Below are 17551 nucleotides of genomic sequence, written 5' to 3'. Positions count from 1 at the left end.
CTTTATCTGCTTCACTTGGCTTTTGATTATTAATTGCTAGCTGAAATCAAAGCATAACAACCACGTGTCAGAATAAAGAATTTCCCTTGGTTATTCTTTAAGGTAATCAAGCTAAGGGCCAGACCAGCTGACTAGATCACCTGCTGAGCTGGTGCTTCTAGCTTGGTATGTAGCTGATGCAGGCCTTCCTCAGAGGCAGTGAGCACTATCTTTGACATTACTTAGCTAAGCTTTGTCCAAGATGATACATATGAAAACCCTTGTGACAGTACAAAGGGCTCCTGGAGGGTCTCTGAGTTTATACATCCCATAACAATTACATCTACCACTCAAGCTTTTATCACACCCCTAAAGGGATAGGTGAATTTCCCCAAAAGTGGTCAACAGATGCCAGTCCTATATCTCTCTTTATTCGTATCTTCCTCATACTTGTTCATGACTCCTTGTATGAATACACATTGCTATGTAAGAGATATGGCTGAAATTTCACCGACTCACATCAGTTCTGTGACTTGTATTGTCTTTACTCAGTTGTGGTCTTTCCTTGGTAAGATCTGGTTATGTTTGTCCATGTTCTGATTACTCCCAGATTGGCCCATTGCTATATGTTTTACTTGCGGCTTCCCTTGAAGACTGTTTGGAAACTTCAGTTAATGCAAAATGCAAGAAATCACATTGCCAGTATTGAAAAATTAATTGACTTCATGTTAATTTCCAGACACAATTCAATGTGCCAGTTATTACTTTAAAGCCTTAAATAGTCAAGGACCATGTACTCCCATACATTCCTGTCTGACCTCAAAGATCTCCTGGAGACTCTTTTCTCTGTGTGCCCCCACCGTTAGAAGTAAGCTTATTATCCACTGGTGGTTGAGCCATCCTTGTCTCGGGAACTGCCTCTCCACAGAAATTTGCGTGGTATCCAGCCTGTCTTAGTTTTAGGCATCAGGTGAAAACAATTATTTTTCTCTCAGGAACTTGAAGTAGTTTTTCTTCATCTGGCTTTTGTTCAGTTTATGTTTTTGTTATTTTGCTGGTTTTATTATATATTTTTACTTTTTAATCTGCTTTTTCATTATCAACTTTGTTGTGGTTGTTCCCTGTTGACTATATTGATGGTTGTATTGCATTTTAGCATTGTCGTTTTGTATACTGGAAACCTCCTCCAGAACCTTTTTAAGCTGTGAGACTTAAAAAGGCTTAAATAAATACATGTGTAACAGCCTTAAGGAGAGGCTCCTTAGAACATAATATCCATCTACTGTATGATACCCACTTGACAAAGAATTAGAAAGAATTAGAATATCTGTTTTTTCCTTAATTCTCTATAGTACTTTGAGATAGCCTATTACTGCATTTTCTCCCAACAAGCAGATTCTTCCTGTGTCAGGTTATGTCAGTTTGTTCTTGTCTTGTGTTTAGGCATAATAAGAAGTGACCAATTCCCAGGAACCTCCTCAAACACACAGGATCTGCAAGTTAGCTACTTATAATGGGAGAACTTCAAAAAATTCTTGATAGTGGAGAATATCTTCCCTTGAGATCAGTTCCAGTATTTGAGAGCAGCTTTATTCAGGTAAGCAACTTAGAGAAAGGTTGTTAGACTAGCAATTTAGCAGATCTTAAGTTCCTCCATATTGTGCTAAACCCTTTCTCATTTTTAAGCTTCTAATTGTCACTTTTCAAGCTCACATATAAATACTATCTTTTAATATAAAACACAGCAGCAGAAACAGCTACATCATGTTGTATCCTATGGTTTTTGCCCTGTTCACATCTCAAAGGGAAGTTGTCCGGTTAGCAGCCAGGGACCACAGGCACAAGACAAACACTACCAGAGCTGCTGGTCACACAACAACCAGAGATGAACTGAGGTTAGTTGTAGGAGTGAGTACCTGCCACTGTACCAGTGGCCAGGAGTCTGCCGGCACTTACAGTAGGGACTTGTCCAGCATTCTGCAATGCCTTATGGAGGATCTAGGTCTCCAGATGCCCTGTGGTCAGCAAAGAGGCAAGTTAGTCATGAACACTACCATTTAAGCTATGCTCATGACTGGGCTTCTGTCTTCTCTGCTATTGGGGCCTTGTGAGAAACGGCCACAGGGTCCTTGGCATGTGACCATTCCCCTTCAGGGGTCCCTCAGCAGATTCCCTTGCTCTTCAAAGTGGCCCCTCTATTGACAGAGGCTATCAACAGTCATCTTTTGTTCTCAAGGCTGGTAGTGAAGGTCCCTGGATGTGAACAGGGGAGATTAATCTCACCACACTGATGGAGGACTTTGCAGCTGTAAACCAAACACTGTGGGCCCACAGTAGCGTTGCCAGCCTCCAGGTACTAGCTGGAGATCTCCTGCTATTACAACTGATCTCCAGCCAATAGAGATCAGTTCCCCTGGAAAAAATGGTCGCTTTGGCCATTGGAATCTATGGCATTGAAATCCCTCCCCAAACCCTGCCCTCCTCAGGCTCTGCTCCAACAACCTCTCACCATTGGTGAAGAGGGCCCTGGCAACCCTAGAGGGGCCCAACTGACTGCAGCTGTGGCCATGCTACAGCAGCAGAAACCACCATCAGTGCAACCTGTACCAGCTGCATCTCTTCCCAGGAACTGTCCAGTGAGTCTCCCTGAGAAATTTGGAGGTAATCTCAGATTTTGGGGGTGGCCCCTGAGCCTTCTGGGCTTCTGGTCCAGCAGCAACAGCTGGCTGCAAGTTCTCTGACAGCCTCTGGGGGTTGAAGGGCCTAAGGACCTCAGGGTTTGTCATGGTTTTGTCCTCCATGGGATCTACCATTCTGGTGTCCTCATCCGCTGATGAGGAATTATCAGGCTCAATCACAACTGAAACAGTGAAATCAGGTGTGCAAATGACTCGCACTTCCGTTTTTGTTTTGTAACCAGCAAATGACCCTTAGGGGACCACAAGAATCTGAGTTATTCTTATAGTTGAGAATAGTCACAGAACTGCTCTGAACTGCATGTGACAACAGCCATAGGTAACTTGAAAAAAGTACCCCCTAAGACTTTTCCATAGTCTCCTATCTTGTTATGACACTATCACTACAGACAATCAGAAACAACAGTGGAACTTTATTTCACTGATATTTATTTCACTGATATTATTTCACTATTATTTCATTTGATATTTGATACTGTGAGTCCCTCTAGTAGGAAACATAGAGGTATCTATCCCCAAATCAAAGATGTCTACTCACGGAGTTGCTTCAATGGTTTAATGCTAGCATCAATTGTCCAAACTACAACTCATTAGATAAACTAGTCCTCTTGTAGCTCCCAGTCCTGCCCAGGTGTCACTGGAGTGATCCAATCTCTCGACCAAGATGCATGCTGTGGTGAGTGCCTCCCCCCACTGGCACAAGTAGTTTGTTCTCTACCGTCCACCTCCTTCTCCATTTCCTCTGCTTGGTGTTGTCTTTCCTTGTGATTCTCTCCTCTGCTTCCACCACTGCCAAGGGCCTGCCTGCTTACCTTTCTATGTTTGCCTCCAAAGACTATGTAGAAATGCTCTCCCCACCACATCTAGCTTGTTTCCCTCTCCTCTGGCTCCATTGGCCCCCCAGTAATTCCAGATGAACTCTTTTAAGGAACGTCCCCCTCCCCAAAGTTGGGCACACTCTCACAGTTCAGTGAGAGCCAGACTGAAGAGAAGTTTGAAGAGAGGTTTGCTAATTCAGGGGCTGTCTTTCCTTGAGGACAGACTCAGGGCCTATCTCTGCACACCAGTGTCCATTTGTCCTGCCCCAGGATGTGGTGATGACTACCAGCTTGGAGGACTTTAAGAAGGGAGTGGACATATTCATGGAGGAGAGAGGTATTCATGGCTATTAGTTAGAATGGATACTACTCATTCTGCATACCTATTATCTAGTATCAGAGGAGCATGCCTATTATATTGGGTGCGGTGGAACACAGGCAGGATGGTGCTGCTGCAGTCGTCTTGTTTATGGGCTTCCTAGAGGCACCTGGTTGGCCACTGTGTGAACAGACTGCTGGATTTGATGGACCTTGGTCTGATCCAGCAGGGCCTTTCTTATCTTCTTATGTCCTGTCAAGGACCCACAAAAGAGAATCAATATCCACTCCCCAAATCTCACAGAAGCCATCCCTCAGATCCCTCAGAACGGCAAAAATAGTCCATGGGAGAAACAGGAGAATGCAAAAGAGAACAGAAATACTTGTCCAACCTAACAAATCAAGCGATGCTTTTCTAACTTCAGGTCCCCATTGTCTTAAGTTCTTCTCTTATTTTGCTATCTTCTGAATCCTAATAGTAGTAAAGTAGGTTTTCAGCTACACTTAAAATAACATTTTTATATGCTTTAATACCATTTTTACAAGGTCAACAGAAGAAGTGAAGCGGTTTACCTTCATAATCGGCCCAACTATGTGACAGTGGGTGTCTGTGTCTCCAGCCCAAGTCTGTCATTGCCAAATGTGATGCTGCTCGCACACACAGTCCCTGTATCCTCCAAGGAAAGCATTTCAACGTACGCATCATGTCCACAGTCTTCATATTCAGAGGATGAGCTAGTCCTCACCAGGTATGTTGATACTGAGGAGAAACATGAGTTCCCAGTGCTCTGTCATGTCATCCGGGCTGGGGCAGGGAATGGGGAATGCCGGCCATATCTCTCCAATAGTCACAGGTTTCCTGACTATTTAAATCACAAGACATATACAGAAAAATGGTTACTCTCCCTCCACCAATGTTTTCATTGAGGAATTTCTACATTGCACCAGGAATGGAGTATTCAGTACACAAGAGTTTGTCCACTTGGTAGGGCATGTTTACAGAGGGGATAAAAGAGTAATGGTACTGTCATCCCACCTCCAATGGCAAAGTCCTGTTTGATTCTTTTAGCCTGCATGCAGGATCAATGAAGAGGAACAATGCTAAATCTTGATTTTAAGCTCAAACCAAGGGGCCTGTGGCAAGTGGAGCCAACCAAAAGGATTTATTAACTAATCAGCACATTGCCACAGTTTAATGAATACCAAGCATATTTGCAATATAAGTCATAATTGTCACCATAACTCTCTGATCAATAAGAAACAATAAATGAGTAGTTTATTTGTACCATATTTTGCATACAAAGTTATTTCAAATTCCACAGAATAGATATTTTCCCCACAAATGGCAGAGCAGCACCTGTCTGTGAGGTGCACTGAGGTACACTGTATACATTTCTTTTCTACTGCACACACATAACCCTGGTTTGAAAATCCCAAAACAGTTTCCTTTCAGAAATGAGTCCAGTTACACATTGATTCCCGTGCTTTTGATTTCAATGTTTCCACCCCTTTCAAGTACTCACATGAAATTTTTGTTATAGGTTCTTACCCTTGAAATGTGTGAAAATTTCTGTTCACTCTGTTCAGAGGAAACGCATCAAATTAAAGCTGGTGAACGGCCGTGTCTACTACTTAGAGCTCTCTGGTCCACCACAGAAACAGGCATTCCTTTTCTGTCAATGGATACGACTGATCAGTCTATTGAAAACTAAGACTTCTGACTCTGCTATTCTATTTAAAAATTTTGACATGCAGGAGGAACAGAAAACTATCAGCAACACATCATGGAAAGTGAGTATCAATCAGGCAGACACCTACTCATAGACTAGGATTATTTTGGAAAACAAGACCTTGGGGATTAAAGGCCTACAGCAGATCTATATAAAAATCATCCATTTCAAGGCCCATTTAAAAACCTCAGCACAACAGGGCCTGCAATAACAAGCCCCTGTGGAGATGATGAATGCCAAGAAAAACACCTTACACTCTGTTATTCTAAATTTAATTATCTTGGTATTTGAGGAAAGGTGACTTGAAGGGGAACATGTATTAGTGTTTTCTCTGGAATATTCTCATAAATATTAGGGCAAGGGGGGTCTGTATCCACATGGTGAGGATTCTGTGTTTCTCTGTCATTGCTGCTGCAAATGCAGTCATTCACACTGCCGCTGTAGCATTCACACATGAGTTTTGTGTACAGTTTCATTCTACATTCACAATTTCCCCTGCATTTCCCACCATACAAGGATTTTTCCCAGTGTGGACAGCTTCTGCCATTCCTACCCAGCCAGCGTGGTGTAGTGGTTAAAAGTGGTGGTTTGGAGCGGTGGACTCTAATCTGGAGGACTGGGTTTGATTCCCCACTCCTGCACATGAGCTGCAGATGCTAATCTGGTGAACCGGGTTGGTTTCCCCACTCTTCCGCATGAAGCCAGCTGGGTGACCTTGGGCTAGTCACAGCTCGCTTCAAGCTCTCTCAGCCCCACCTACCGCACAGGGTGTCTTTTGTGGGGAGGGGAAGGGAAGGTGAGTGTAAGCTGGTTTGATTCTCCCTTAAGTGGTAGAGAAAGTCGGCATATAAAAACCAACTCTTCTTCTTCTACTCCTGTCAAGAAGTTGAGGTCTCTCAATTTCTTGGATTGTATGATTTCTTTTGGTTCAGGCCTAGAGGCCTATGAATTCTGTGTTACTGAGATTTTAGACCAGCAAAATAAGTTTCCTTTTGAAAACTGCTTTTGTGGAGAGAACAAGACAGGCAACCAGCTGCTTCTCGTTAAACCTTTCTCTCCACTTTTTGGAATGCAAGGGCGTGCATTGCCATAGTAACTAATCGGTCAGCCATCATGACGATGTCCAGGTGCAGGTAGTCCTACAAGCTTCCTCACCTGAACACATCAATTAAGGAGTCAGCATTTCTGACCAAGCGATTAATTACCAGCTAATTGCTTTCGTTTTCTCAATTGGCTTCTATGAGCTCATCCCTTTGAGAAAACGGATATAAGGACAGACCAGTCCTGAGCAAATCATGCACGCTTTGGGGTACAGCAGGAGAGCAGTGCTGGCGGCATCACAACCCATTTGATTTTGGCCCTTGAGGGGGAAACTCTGGTCAAGCTGACCTGTTTGGAGAAACCTTTGGATGACCTTTTGAAACTCTTGAATGCTGGAAGCATCTTTGGAACTTGGTAACTATAAATCTGATGCAAGAAACCTTTGCCAATCCTTTTGAACCAAAAAGGCTTTTGAATATATTAGTTAGCTATGCTAAATGGTTTTTTTATTTTATTGCCTATCACTTCATGAAACCTCCTTTCCTGTAAACCAGCATAAATCTTATAAATAAATTGTTAGCCTTTAAATGGATTGTGTCTTTTGATTTTGGGATTCCAAGCCTAAATTCTAAGTGCCTTGTGTGAGTGTAAAGCCACCTACCAAAAACCTCAGACAGTTTTGGGAAGTGTGAACAGTCCTGGCTAGGTCTCAGCCTGGCAGGAAAAGTGTCACACTGACTTTGAAGCTTGGCAGGGGTTACTCTGGACCCCGTGCCTGGAGGCTTAACTTTTGGTCCAGAGTTGGTGGCAGCTACTGATTAAACAGGGGGTGGGGACCCGGAGTTTAATGTTTTGTCTTTTTGGGAAACATTTGACCAAACCAAAGCAGCTCCAACTGGTGGAGGATGGTTGGAGCTCTTTGACAACTCCTTCACCCACTTCCTTACCATTTACAATTGCTTCTGCAGCAGGGGCATCTTTTTTCATCCCTCTGTGGAAGCAGCCCCTGTCTCTAGCACTTTGTTATGGACATATAAGGGAATGGTTATCCCTACAAAAAAAAAAAAGCTAGTTTTTTGTGTGTGAGAGAGAGAGCTGGGAATTTAGAAGAATTTTTAGACTGAGGTAATAATTGTTTTAATGTCATAACACTTATTTTTATTTATTATTTATGTATTTATTTAGAATATTTATATGCTGCCTCTTCAGAGTCCTCAAGGCAGCTTACACTGCCACAGTATATTAACACAAGCCTTTAAAACACTGGACATAAGCTACGGGACATAAGCAGCAAAAAAACCTATCCATAAAACAGAAGCTGATAAGATAAAACCCCTAATTAAAAGCTGGGGAGGGAGAGAGATGTCTTTTAGCCTTGTGCCTAAAAGAAAGTAGAGTAAGAAGAAGAAAAGTTGGGTTTTATACCACAATTTCCTCTACCTTTAAGGAGTCTCAAACCGGCTATAATAATCTTCCCTTCCCCTCCTCACAACAGACGCGGGAGGTTTTTGGGGCAGAGCCTGAGGAGGGCGGGGTTTGGGGAGGGGAAGGACTTCAATGCCATAGAGTCCTATTGCCAAAGCAGCCATTTTCGCCAGGCAAACTGCTCTCTATCAGCTGGAGATCAGTTGTAATAGCAGGAGATCTCCAGCTAGTACCTGGAGGTTGGCCACCCTATAGGTGGGGCTGAGAGAGTTCGGAGGGAATCAAACCGCTCTTAACCACTCCTCCACACTGGCATCAGGTGAGCCTCAAGGGGACTTTTTCAAAGCCTGCAAACTCCTCTGATGACTGCGGGGTGGGGTGGGGTGGGGATGATGGCAGCCAGAAAGGACTGAAGCAAGGGAAATGATGCCATTGTGGGTGAGAACTTTAAAAAAGCTCACCTTCCTGTCCAAGCGTGTGCAACTGTACTTAGCGATCTTTTCAAAAGATCATATCAAACCAGGTTGGAGAAAGAACAGAGTAAAGTGGAAACCCTGGAAAGTGGATGATTAGGGGAAAATGGTGTGGATACTCCAAAAAACAAAACAAAAAAACACACTACTCTGGATGTTAAACTGGAACAAAACCTCTGTGTAGAAACAACCAAGGAACAAAAGGAAGTTTACAGCAGAAATTCTGTACTGAGGCTTTTGGCTGGCAAGATATTGTCCACATTGCAAAAGACTTTCTGATGCAATTTTGGATACATTTGTCAATGTTTTTGACCCCAGTGAGTTTCAGCCTGAAATAAGCAGGGGCCATGACAACAGAACTCCCAAATGCTGAGAATTCATTCCCGTTTGCTGCATTTCACCAGGATCCTGTATTACTTCTATATGAACCCACTTTTTTCTTTCAAAGGAAAAAAATTAGTAATATATAGTTTGACCTTACATTCCTTTTAACCTAAAATAACTCAATTTAGACTGCAATCCTATGCATGCTTATTTGGAAGTAAGCCTGTGCCCAGATTTTTTCCCCTATATGTTGTTTGCTCATTTCCCTCCCCAAAGAGAAACAATCAAGAACAGCCTGTCTGGGACCAAGAAAAGAGACATGAGCCAGAGAAAGTACAAATCCTAAAACACACATCTTCGAAGCAAGTCACCGTTTCAGGAACTGTGGGTCCTATTGAACAAGTTGGAAAGAGCAGCGTCCAGGGAGCAGTTTCTTCCTACACCTTCATTGGAAAATCCAGCGTGAGCTCAGAGAAACAAAACAAGCAACATCAAGAATTAAGGAAGAAGAGTGTCACCAAGAAGAAATCGTGGTATGTGGACTACACAGGCATATTATTAGTACAGATATTCAATCTTGTGTTTCTGATTCAACGTTTCTTATTTTGCATTATATTCATCTGCTTAATAATGCAGGCTTTAAAAGTTCCATGTATTCCTTTGGTTGCTAGTCTATCTTTTAAGCACATAAAGAGGTCAATGATCCTGTACAATTTTTCAGAATTTAAAATCAGTATTGGGCCTAAGGTGGAGAGAGCCTTGCACAGCATAAGGTACTAAATGTGTATGTCCCAAACTGTGTTACCAGACTCATTTTAAAGTGACTTCCATTTTAAAAAATCTCAAGATTTTGGATCCTTTTCTTGCAGACAGCAGCTACTACCTAATTCCATAGTACAGACACCAAAGATGTACTAGATAGTACTGATTTACCTTTCTTCATCACCTTCAAGGTTCTTTAACAGCAGCTTTCTGCAAGGAGAACACATCCTAAACTTAAGGCATCTAATAGTAGAGAATTTCCATGCTTGTGCTGAGAACAGATGCAATCCAAGAGCTGTTATGCAGGGTTTGTGGCTGCATGACCTGATTCAAGTTCCCAGCATTTTTACAGATTCAGTATTAATTTTTATAAGTGATACTAAGAACACCTTTTAGTGTCTAATGCACCATTTCCAAATGTAGCTAATGTGATGTAGTAAGTAGAAAGGAGCTGTTTCTAAATTGAATGTACTTTCTGGTCAATGGGTCTTCTTCCTTCAATTAAACACCCCCATTTCCCTCTCTGTACAATACAAAGTATGTTATTGGCATCTTGTATTAGACGGTTGTGCACTTGAAGCTATTTATTGGATTGCAAAATGCCTGCTAGAATTTGTCAGTGATTCCAAATGAGTCCTGAACCTTAAAAACCGGAGAACTATAGGTCCATGCTTTGTATTTCTTTTAGGGCTGCCAGGTGCCCGCTGGTGGCGGGCAAACCCCTGGCAATTGACCCCTCTGCCCGCTGACCACCTGAGGGTCGGGGGGCAAACTTGCACGCGTGCTTCACTTCTGGTTTAGAACCGGAAATTCCACCTCGCGAGGGGCCTTATGCCTCTTAGTTTGAGAGGTAAAGGGCCGCTTTACCACTCAAACTAAGAGGTATAAGGCCCCTTGCAAGGCTGCACTTCCGGTTCTAATCCGGAAGTGATGCACGCACACACACACGCACTTACATGGAAAAGCCTCCCGCCGGAGGAGAAGAGGGACCTGGCAACCCTAATTTCTTTTTATGTTAGTATGCTCACATATATCCACCCAAAGCAGAACAGCTTGCTGTATGGAGCTCGCAAGGGGTGATTTGTCAGTTTCCCAAGTATGAAGGCAGAACTGTTACATCAGAAAATGTGTCCTCAAGTTCCAGCTCCTTTACTGAGTAATAGGAATGCAGGCACTGAGGGCATTTTCAGGGAAGAAATGGTGGCCAAGGTCATATGAAACCCTCTCTACCCTCTGTTGTTTACCACACGACCCTTCCCCAGGCCATTTCTCCTCCAAGTCAGCTTACTTCCAGTTGTGAGGTAATCCCGTGGTGTAAAAATGGGTGTAAAACAGTAAGAGGAGAAGCAATGGGGAATGGAAAGGTTAAGTACATGCACAACCTTCCCCTAGCAAATGCCCCTAACTTCACTCATTTGGAATCCATGTTTGTTGATATCATATGTATAGTTGCCCTGAAACTACATTGTAATTTGTAACCCTTTTTAATATGTTTGCTCTTGAAGCTTAAACATTGTGATTGTCCTTTTTGGTTCTAGGGAACGAGAGCCTTTTTCTCATTCAGAAAAAAGATTACAGACTTCAGGTATGAATTAATTGCTAGTTGGTATTGTTATATATTTTCCTATTCTGCCTTCCTAACAGATTTTTTTCTCCATGTTTCTCTATGACAAATGGAATGGAAATATCTGACTTTTCCCTCTAGCTCATATATCTGGCAAACATGATTCTCTAAAACACAGCAGATTATTTTTCCTGCATTCTGTGCTCTTTCTAGAATGTTCACAATGGGTTTTATTATCAGGAGTGATAGTTCCTATGTGCCACCATCCAGGTCTACATTTTAGCACCATTTGCTGGGATGTATGAATGCTTGCACAATAATAGCTTGATAGCATATTGTGTGCAATATCCACAAAGGGTTTTTTCTTACATTAACAATGAATGTATTTGGCTGTTGTAACCACTTGACAAGCATGGCAAAATACTGGAGTTGACCTTGTCGCTATGAAAATCTTCAGTTTGGTTGACTTAAAGTTTGTGCTGCCACTGTGTTACTTAAGAGTCACTGCCCCTCTGAGCCACAGCAGAGAAGTCTGGCCAGATCAACTTCTTCATGACCCTCAGCGGATTGGTGGTCGGCAATTCATAGGGCTCTGCAAGATCCTCCCTCCCCATTGCAGCCACTGTATCCTGTCTCGTGCACCTCTTGCTCCCAGAGGGGCTGAGGGCCTGGCCACTGAGCTCCATCTCTAAGGTCATCTCTGTCATCTTGTCATGGGGAGGGGGGGAGGCTGTCTAGCAGGGGAGGTGGGGGATGAACATCAGCAGAGCTGCTTTCCCCTTCCACCACCTCTTGCTTGTGCCAATGTGCCCCTCTTGGCCTGCATGCGTTCAATGCACCAGGAGAGCTTGTCTCTCCAGCAAGTGAGCTGGTTGGCCTGCTTGGCTATCCTGCCCTTGATGCACAGGTCACACATGGCTGCCAACAGGTAGACCTTCTGCTGGGCTAAAGGCTGAAGACAGGACTTGATGTCCTCTTGCAGCCTTTGCACCAGCGCACATACTGATGGAAGCAGCACGTCCTGCAGCTGGCTCCAGAAAGGTGGCCAAGTTCACCCGAGTCGTTTGGATCATGGGAATGACTACAGTCAGGGTTGCTATGTCAGACAAGAGCAACTGTGTGAAGTCCTTAAAGGGCTTAAGGACCTCCACAGTCTGAGAAACAGTCAACCCCTCATCCTGGTTGAGCCAGCTCTCCTCCACATAGCCTCAATTGCAGAGATCAAGGCGATCAGGGCTCTTCTGCTCCAGCAAACGCTCAAGCATGGTGTAGGTGGAGTTCCAGCGAATGCTGACTTCGCTGATCAGGCAGTGGTCTGGCACACTTGTCAGTGCCTGCTTCTCACACAGCTGATGGGTATCCGTCACACTGCATGAGAAGTTACCCATGAAATGCCAGCATTTCTAGAGGAGATGTCCAAAATCAAGAGTCTCAGTGTCCAGGCTGGCATTCTCTGCAGAATCCAGACCCAAGGCATCCTTAACAATAAGGTGAAGGTGGGCTGTGCAGTAAATGCGCCTGAGGCGCAATGCCTGTGTTGCTGCCCTAATGTTTGTCCCGCCATCAATCACCATAAAGCACATGGAGATGGCCCTGCCTATCCACCCCACTAACTGTTTCTCTATGGCAGCAAAAATGTTGCCCGCCATGTGCACCTTGTCAAGAACCTCAGTGTGGAGCAGAGCCTTGTGGTAGCTGGCCTGGCAGCCCTCATCCTGCCTAATGCTGGTTTCCCCACCCCCAACTAGAATGTCATTGCGTTGCCACCAGTGCGCCATTAGCAAAAAGTATGCATGTACCTGAGAACAGGTCCAGATGTCAGATGTGAAGTGCACACTTCTCCCGTGAGCGTGGGACAAACTGTCCCATCACATAGTCCCTGGCAGCCCTAATCAACAAGGGCAACATGTTCCTGTTCAGTGTGGTGCAAGCAGGGGGCGTGTACCAGGGAAAGGCATCCTGGAGCAGCCTGCAGAAGCTGTCATCTACTACTACAGAAAAGAGGTGCATGTCTAGAGCAACTATCCTGCCAATAAGCAAGTGACCCCCCTCTTCTCTGCCTGCTGCTTCCCACCCTTGGGCACCCTAGTGCCAGCCTCACTGAGCATCTCCATCAGAGATGCTTGGTATCCCTTCCCTACAGGAGACTGTTTGGGCACAGCACCAGAGGTGGTTGCACAGCGACTCACCTCTTGGCTAGCTGGTGGCTGCACGGCCACCCCACCAGCCTCTCCCCCCCCCAAAGAAGCACCACCTGGTGGTGATTCTTCAGATGGTTCCTTAGGCTGGGGTAGAGAGATGAGCCAGATTTCTCCCTTGGCTGATCCAGGCCCTACACAGCTGGCACAGTGCAAACAGGGGATCCTCCGTCAGCTGGAAGTGTTTCCAGACCTCAGAGATGAAGGGGCACCTCCACTGCCTAGCAGCTGTGGGCACCCCTGGAGCTGTCTCCTGTGAGGAGCTCAGGGCAGACATGCTGTGTCTAGGGGGGACAGAAAGAGATGCCTAAGGGAGAAGGGAGTTGAGATTGCAGCACTTTGGGGTATACTGCCATCTCTTCCTCTTGCACCACCTCTGGCCTCCCCTCCTGTCTCTCCTCAGAAAGACAGCTGGGTACTGGAGGAACCAGAAAAGGAGCTGGGGTACTCAGTCTCTCCTCTAGCTCCTCCAGCATCCTCTTGGTCCCTGGGGTGACCTCTAGAGCTGGAACACTCCTGTCTCCCAGTCTCAACAGCTCAGATGGCTCCTCTTCCTGCTTCTGAGTTCCAAAAACTGCTGCAGGAGCAGCAGCCTGAGCAGCAGACCCTGCCCTGTGCCAACTCTGCAGGCACCTCTGCAGGCGGAGCTCAAGCAGCTGCCTCAAATAAGAGGGCCTTGCAGGGCCTCTTCATTGCACCACCCCAGCCAGAGGTCAGGGTGGTAGAAGGCAGCTGTGGAGCTGGCCTCCACACAGCCCTCCCCCTCCCCTCCACCCCTCTAGTCTTCCTTGCCTTTCCTCAGAGCCCTGCTGTGTTCCCTTCCTGCTGCTCATTGTGTCCCCAGTAGGTTTGTGCATATTGATATACCCAAACCAAAAATAAACCCGAAATTAGCAGTTTCGGCAATATTCGGGTTTCAGGTCGACCGAATACCAAAACCTGGGAATCTGCCTGAAGCCGAATAGGCAATTCCCAAAAAAGCCAAATAGTTATTCGGCTTTTTCGGGTTTTGGCTATACGTCTTTGCTCAGATGCACAGCTCTGTGTTTTCTCCAGTTTTTCTATCTTTGACTGGTTTTGTTATGGCCCCATAGTTGGGGCCCTTTTGAGTAGGAGTCGTGTAATCGGAGCCAACTTGGTCTGACCAAACTATCCATCACCACTCAGTGGCGTGAACTGGATCAGGATAGTCTGGAGGTAGATCATTTAAAAAATGGGGCTCACCCTCCAACTAAAAAGCACCAACTTCAATGGCTGCTGAACAGGCTTCATTCTGAAGAAGACTGCTCACCCGCATGGATGAGCAATCTCCTTCACAAGAGCTGCCTTGGTCATGACTTTGGCTGGCTCCGACATCATCACCCTACCCCTGAAAATCATCCTCTGAAACTGAAGGCCGCCCCTAGTAGAGGCTTCGTTTCCCCACACTGTGACCATCTCTTCAAATCAGATTTTTGATTACTATAATAAAGGCCTGTTCACAGGATGTCATTTGCCACCAAAAGGAATGTTTTCCATGCCTTATTTTTCTTGCATTTAAGCCATTTTCCTCAGTTTGGAAGCTAATTTGCAGGGACATCTTGCTATGCGCCCCAGATATGAAGGGAGCCCCCAGACTTTGAGGTGCCAGCCTGCCAATTGGCTCTTTCCACCAGTCCTTAGCAACACTGAACATCTGAACCTGAAAACCAATGGACAGCTCGGCTCGCAAATGCCTGGAGGATGGGGGTGACCCCTTTGCTGGCCCATAAAATTGGACCCCCTGTCCCAATGTTCACAAAACTTCAGTGACTGTCTAAGGAGAGTCCCTTGCAGCTATGCTGCAAATTTGGTACTCTACCTCCAAAAATGCCCCCACAGGAGCTTTGAAAAAAATCCCCATAGACCCGAAATTTTTTGGTAAACCCACAAATAAAGCCGAGATACCCCTTTATCCGTATGGGTATTCGGCCTATCCAAGTCTGGGAAACCAGTTCCTAACACACCCTTATTAAAAATAGCCTCTATTTAAAACCTTACCAGAATCTCAACAATCAAATGGCTCAACTGAAACCAACAGAAGCACAATACAAAATAACTTCACCAGCTACAAAGAACACAGCAGCAACCCTAAACTCCCAAACAAAGAACAACCCTCTCAAACCAACCCTCTAGAAATTAAAGGGGGAGAAGGCGTCACTAAACAGACCCCTAGTCCCCTATGCAACTCAAAAGCAGAACAGACGTCTTCAACAAATAAAACCAGCAGAAAGCGAAGCCAAAGGGGGGGGGGAAGCAACCAGAGAAAGCAAGCTCAACAACAAAGCCCCCCACCAGATCCAATAAAAGGAAAAAGAAACAAAGCAAGCTAAGCAACAAAGCCCACCCCCACCAGACCAAAAAAAGTAAAGAAAAAACCCCAGCAAGGGATAGGAATGTTAATGGGGTGAAACAGAGCAAGATACCGTTTTTTAAAAACCAAGCAGAGCCCCCCACATATGCACAAGCCCAAAAAAGTACAAAAAAGAAGTTCAACCACAACACAAGCTACACAATAGCAAAACTATAGAACTAAACAGAAAAGAACTAAAGGCCTTTAGGCCTCGACCACAAGGCCCAAAGATCAAATGTAATGAGAAAACGTTTTTTTAAAAAAACTTTAAAATAAACCAACTTGTTCAAACCAGTCAAAGATCTTGTCGAAGGCTTTCACGGTCCGAGTTCATTGGTTCTTGTAGGTTATCCGGGCTGTGTAACCGTGGTCTTGGTATTTTCTTTCCTGACGTTTCGCCAGCAGCTGTGGCAGGCATCTTCAGAGGAGTAACACTGAAGGACAGGGTCTCTCAGTGTCAAGTGTGTAGGAAGAGTAATATATAGTCAGAAAGGGGTTGGGTTGAGCAGAATCATTGTCCTGCAAAAAGTATCAAAGGTAATGTGCTAATCATTGTCCTGTAAGTATCAAGATAATGTGCTAATGAGGGTGTGGTATGTTAATATGGAACCATTGTATCCTGAAGTGATCTGTTAATGTGTGAAATCCAAAGCTAATCTGCATGGCTATTGTTGACTGTAGTCTTTGTTAGTCTGGAGGTTTTCAGGACAGGAAGCCATATTAACATACCACACCCTCATTAGCACATTATCTTGATACTTACAGGACAATGATTAGCACATTACCTTTGATACTTTTTGCAGGACAATGATTCAGCTCAACCCAACCCCTTTCTGACTATATATTACTCTTCCTACACACTTGACACTGAGAGACACTGTCCTTCAGTGTTACTCCTCTGAAGATGCCTGCCACAGCTGCTGGCGAAACGTCAGGAAAGAAAATACCAAGACCACGGTTACACAGCCCGGATAACCTACAAGAACCAACAGTCAAAGATCTTCTCCAGGCAGGCAGAATCCAGTGCAGCTCCAGTAACAGGCTCACAGCAGACTCACAGATAGCAGCAGCAGACTTCTAGAGGCTCAGAGCAGCAGCTAAAGCCAAACTTAGCAGTGCACACTTCAGAAACCTCTCTCTAATGGAGCCAAGCAGCATCCAGATCCACATTTTATGCTCTTTGCCCATGCACCGAATTTGAAAGAAAAACAGCCTTGAAACAACTGTAATTGGCCAAAGAGCACTGCTCCCCCTGACTGCAATCCTATTTGCCTTGGCCTCCTTCTCCCCTCCCTCCTGTTTCCTGGGAAACCTGCTAAGGGGGGAAACAAGGTAGTTGGAGTCTACATTTGAAGCAAAACAACCTTTATATATATAAATTTTATTTGCAGCTAGTATGCCGGATAAAACAGGTAAAAGCAAAACAACCTTGTGGGGCAAATAGTACATCTCTCCTAACATGCCTCATCCCCCCCTTCCTCCTGTTGCCCTAGGAACCAGCCAAAAGGCAGGAAAAATGCATAGGACAGTTTTTCTCTCTCTCTTTAACCGCTATTATACAGCATTCCCAAATAAAGCCGAATTGTTTTGTGCAAAAAATGCTCTTATCATTCATGTCATTACCTTAAACTCAGTTATATACTATCCACTAGTCTAGCAAATATCTGCAATTATGCTTTCTAGAACTGAGAGAAAAGCTATAAAATACTGATATGTGTTTTGTGAGTTTCTACAGGATACTTCTTTAAACAATCAGAAACTGACTCCTCTCATTATTTTCTTGTTCTCTTCCTTACATCATTACTTTTTCCTACTATGCTGTACTCTTCATATTCTTTAGCTGTTTCTAGTG

General features: G+C 44.6%; 1 protein-coding gene across 1 annotated transcript; it reads left to right on the top strand.

Moving 5' to 3' along the window:
* The first annotated feature begins 1435 nt into the window (after window positions 1–1435).
* Window positions 1436–11162, top strand: GARIN2 (golgi associated RAB2 interactor family member 2). Its single transcript, XM_056851907.1, has 5 exons — window positions 1436–1576; window positions 4358–4560; window positions 5353–5602; window positions 9081–9337; window positions 11105–11162. Exons 1-5 carry the CDS (start codon window positions 1493–1495, stop codon window positions 11160–11162), a joined length of 852 nt encoding a protein of 283 aa, XP_056707885.1. The 5' UTR covers window positions 1436–1492.
* The last annotated feature ends 6389 nt before the right edge of the window (window positions 11163–17551 follow it).

This window comes from Euleptes europaea, chromosome 6 (assembly GCF_029931775.1).
Source record: "Euleptes europaea isolate rEulEur1 chromosome 6, rEulEur1.hap1, whole genome shotgun sequence".
Taxonomy (NCBI): domain Eukaryota; kingdom Metazoa; phylum Chordata; class Lepidosauria; order Squamata; family Sphaerodactylidae; genus Euleptes; species Euleptes europaea.
This window is presented reverse-complemented; position numbering and strand designations above follow the sequence as displayed.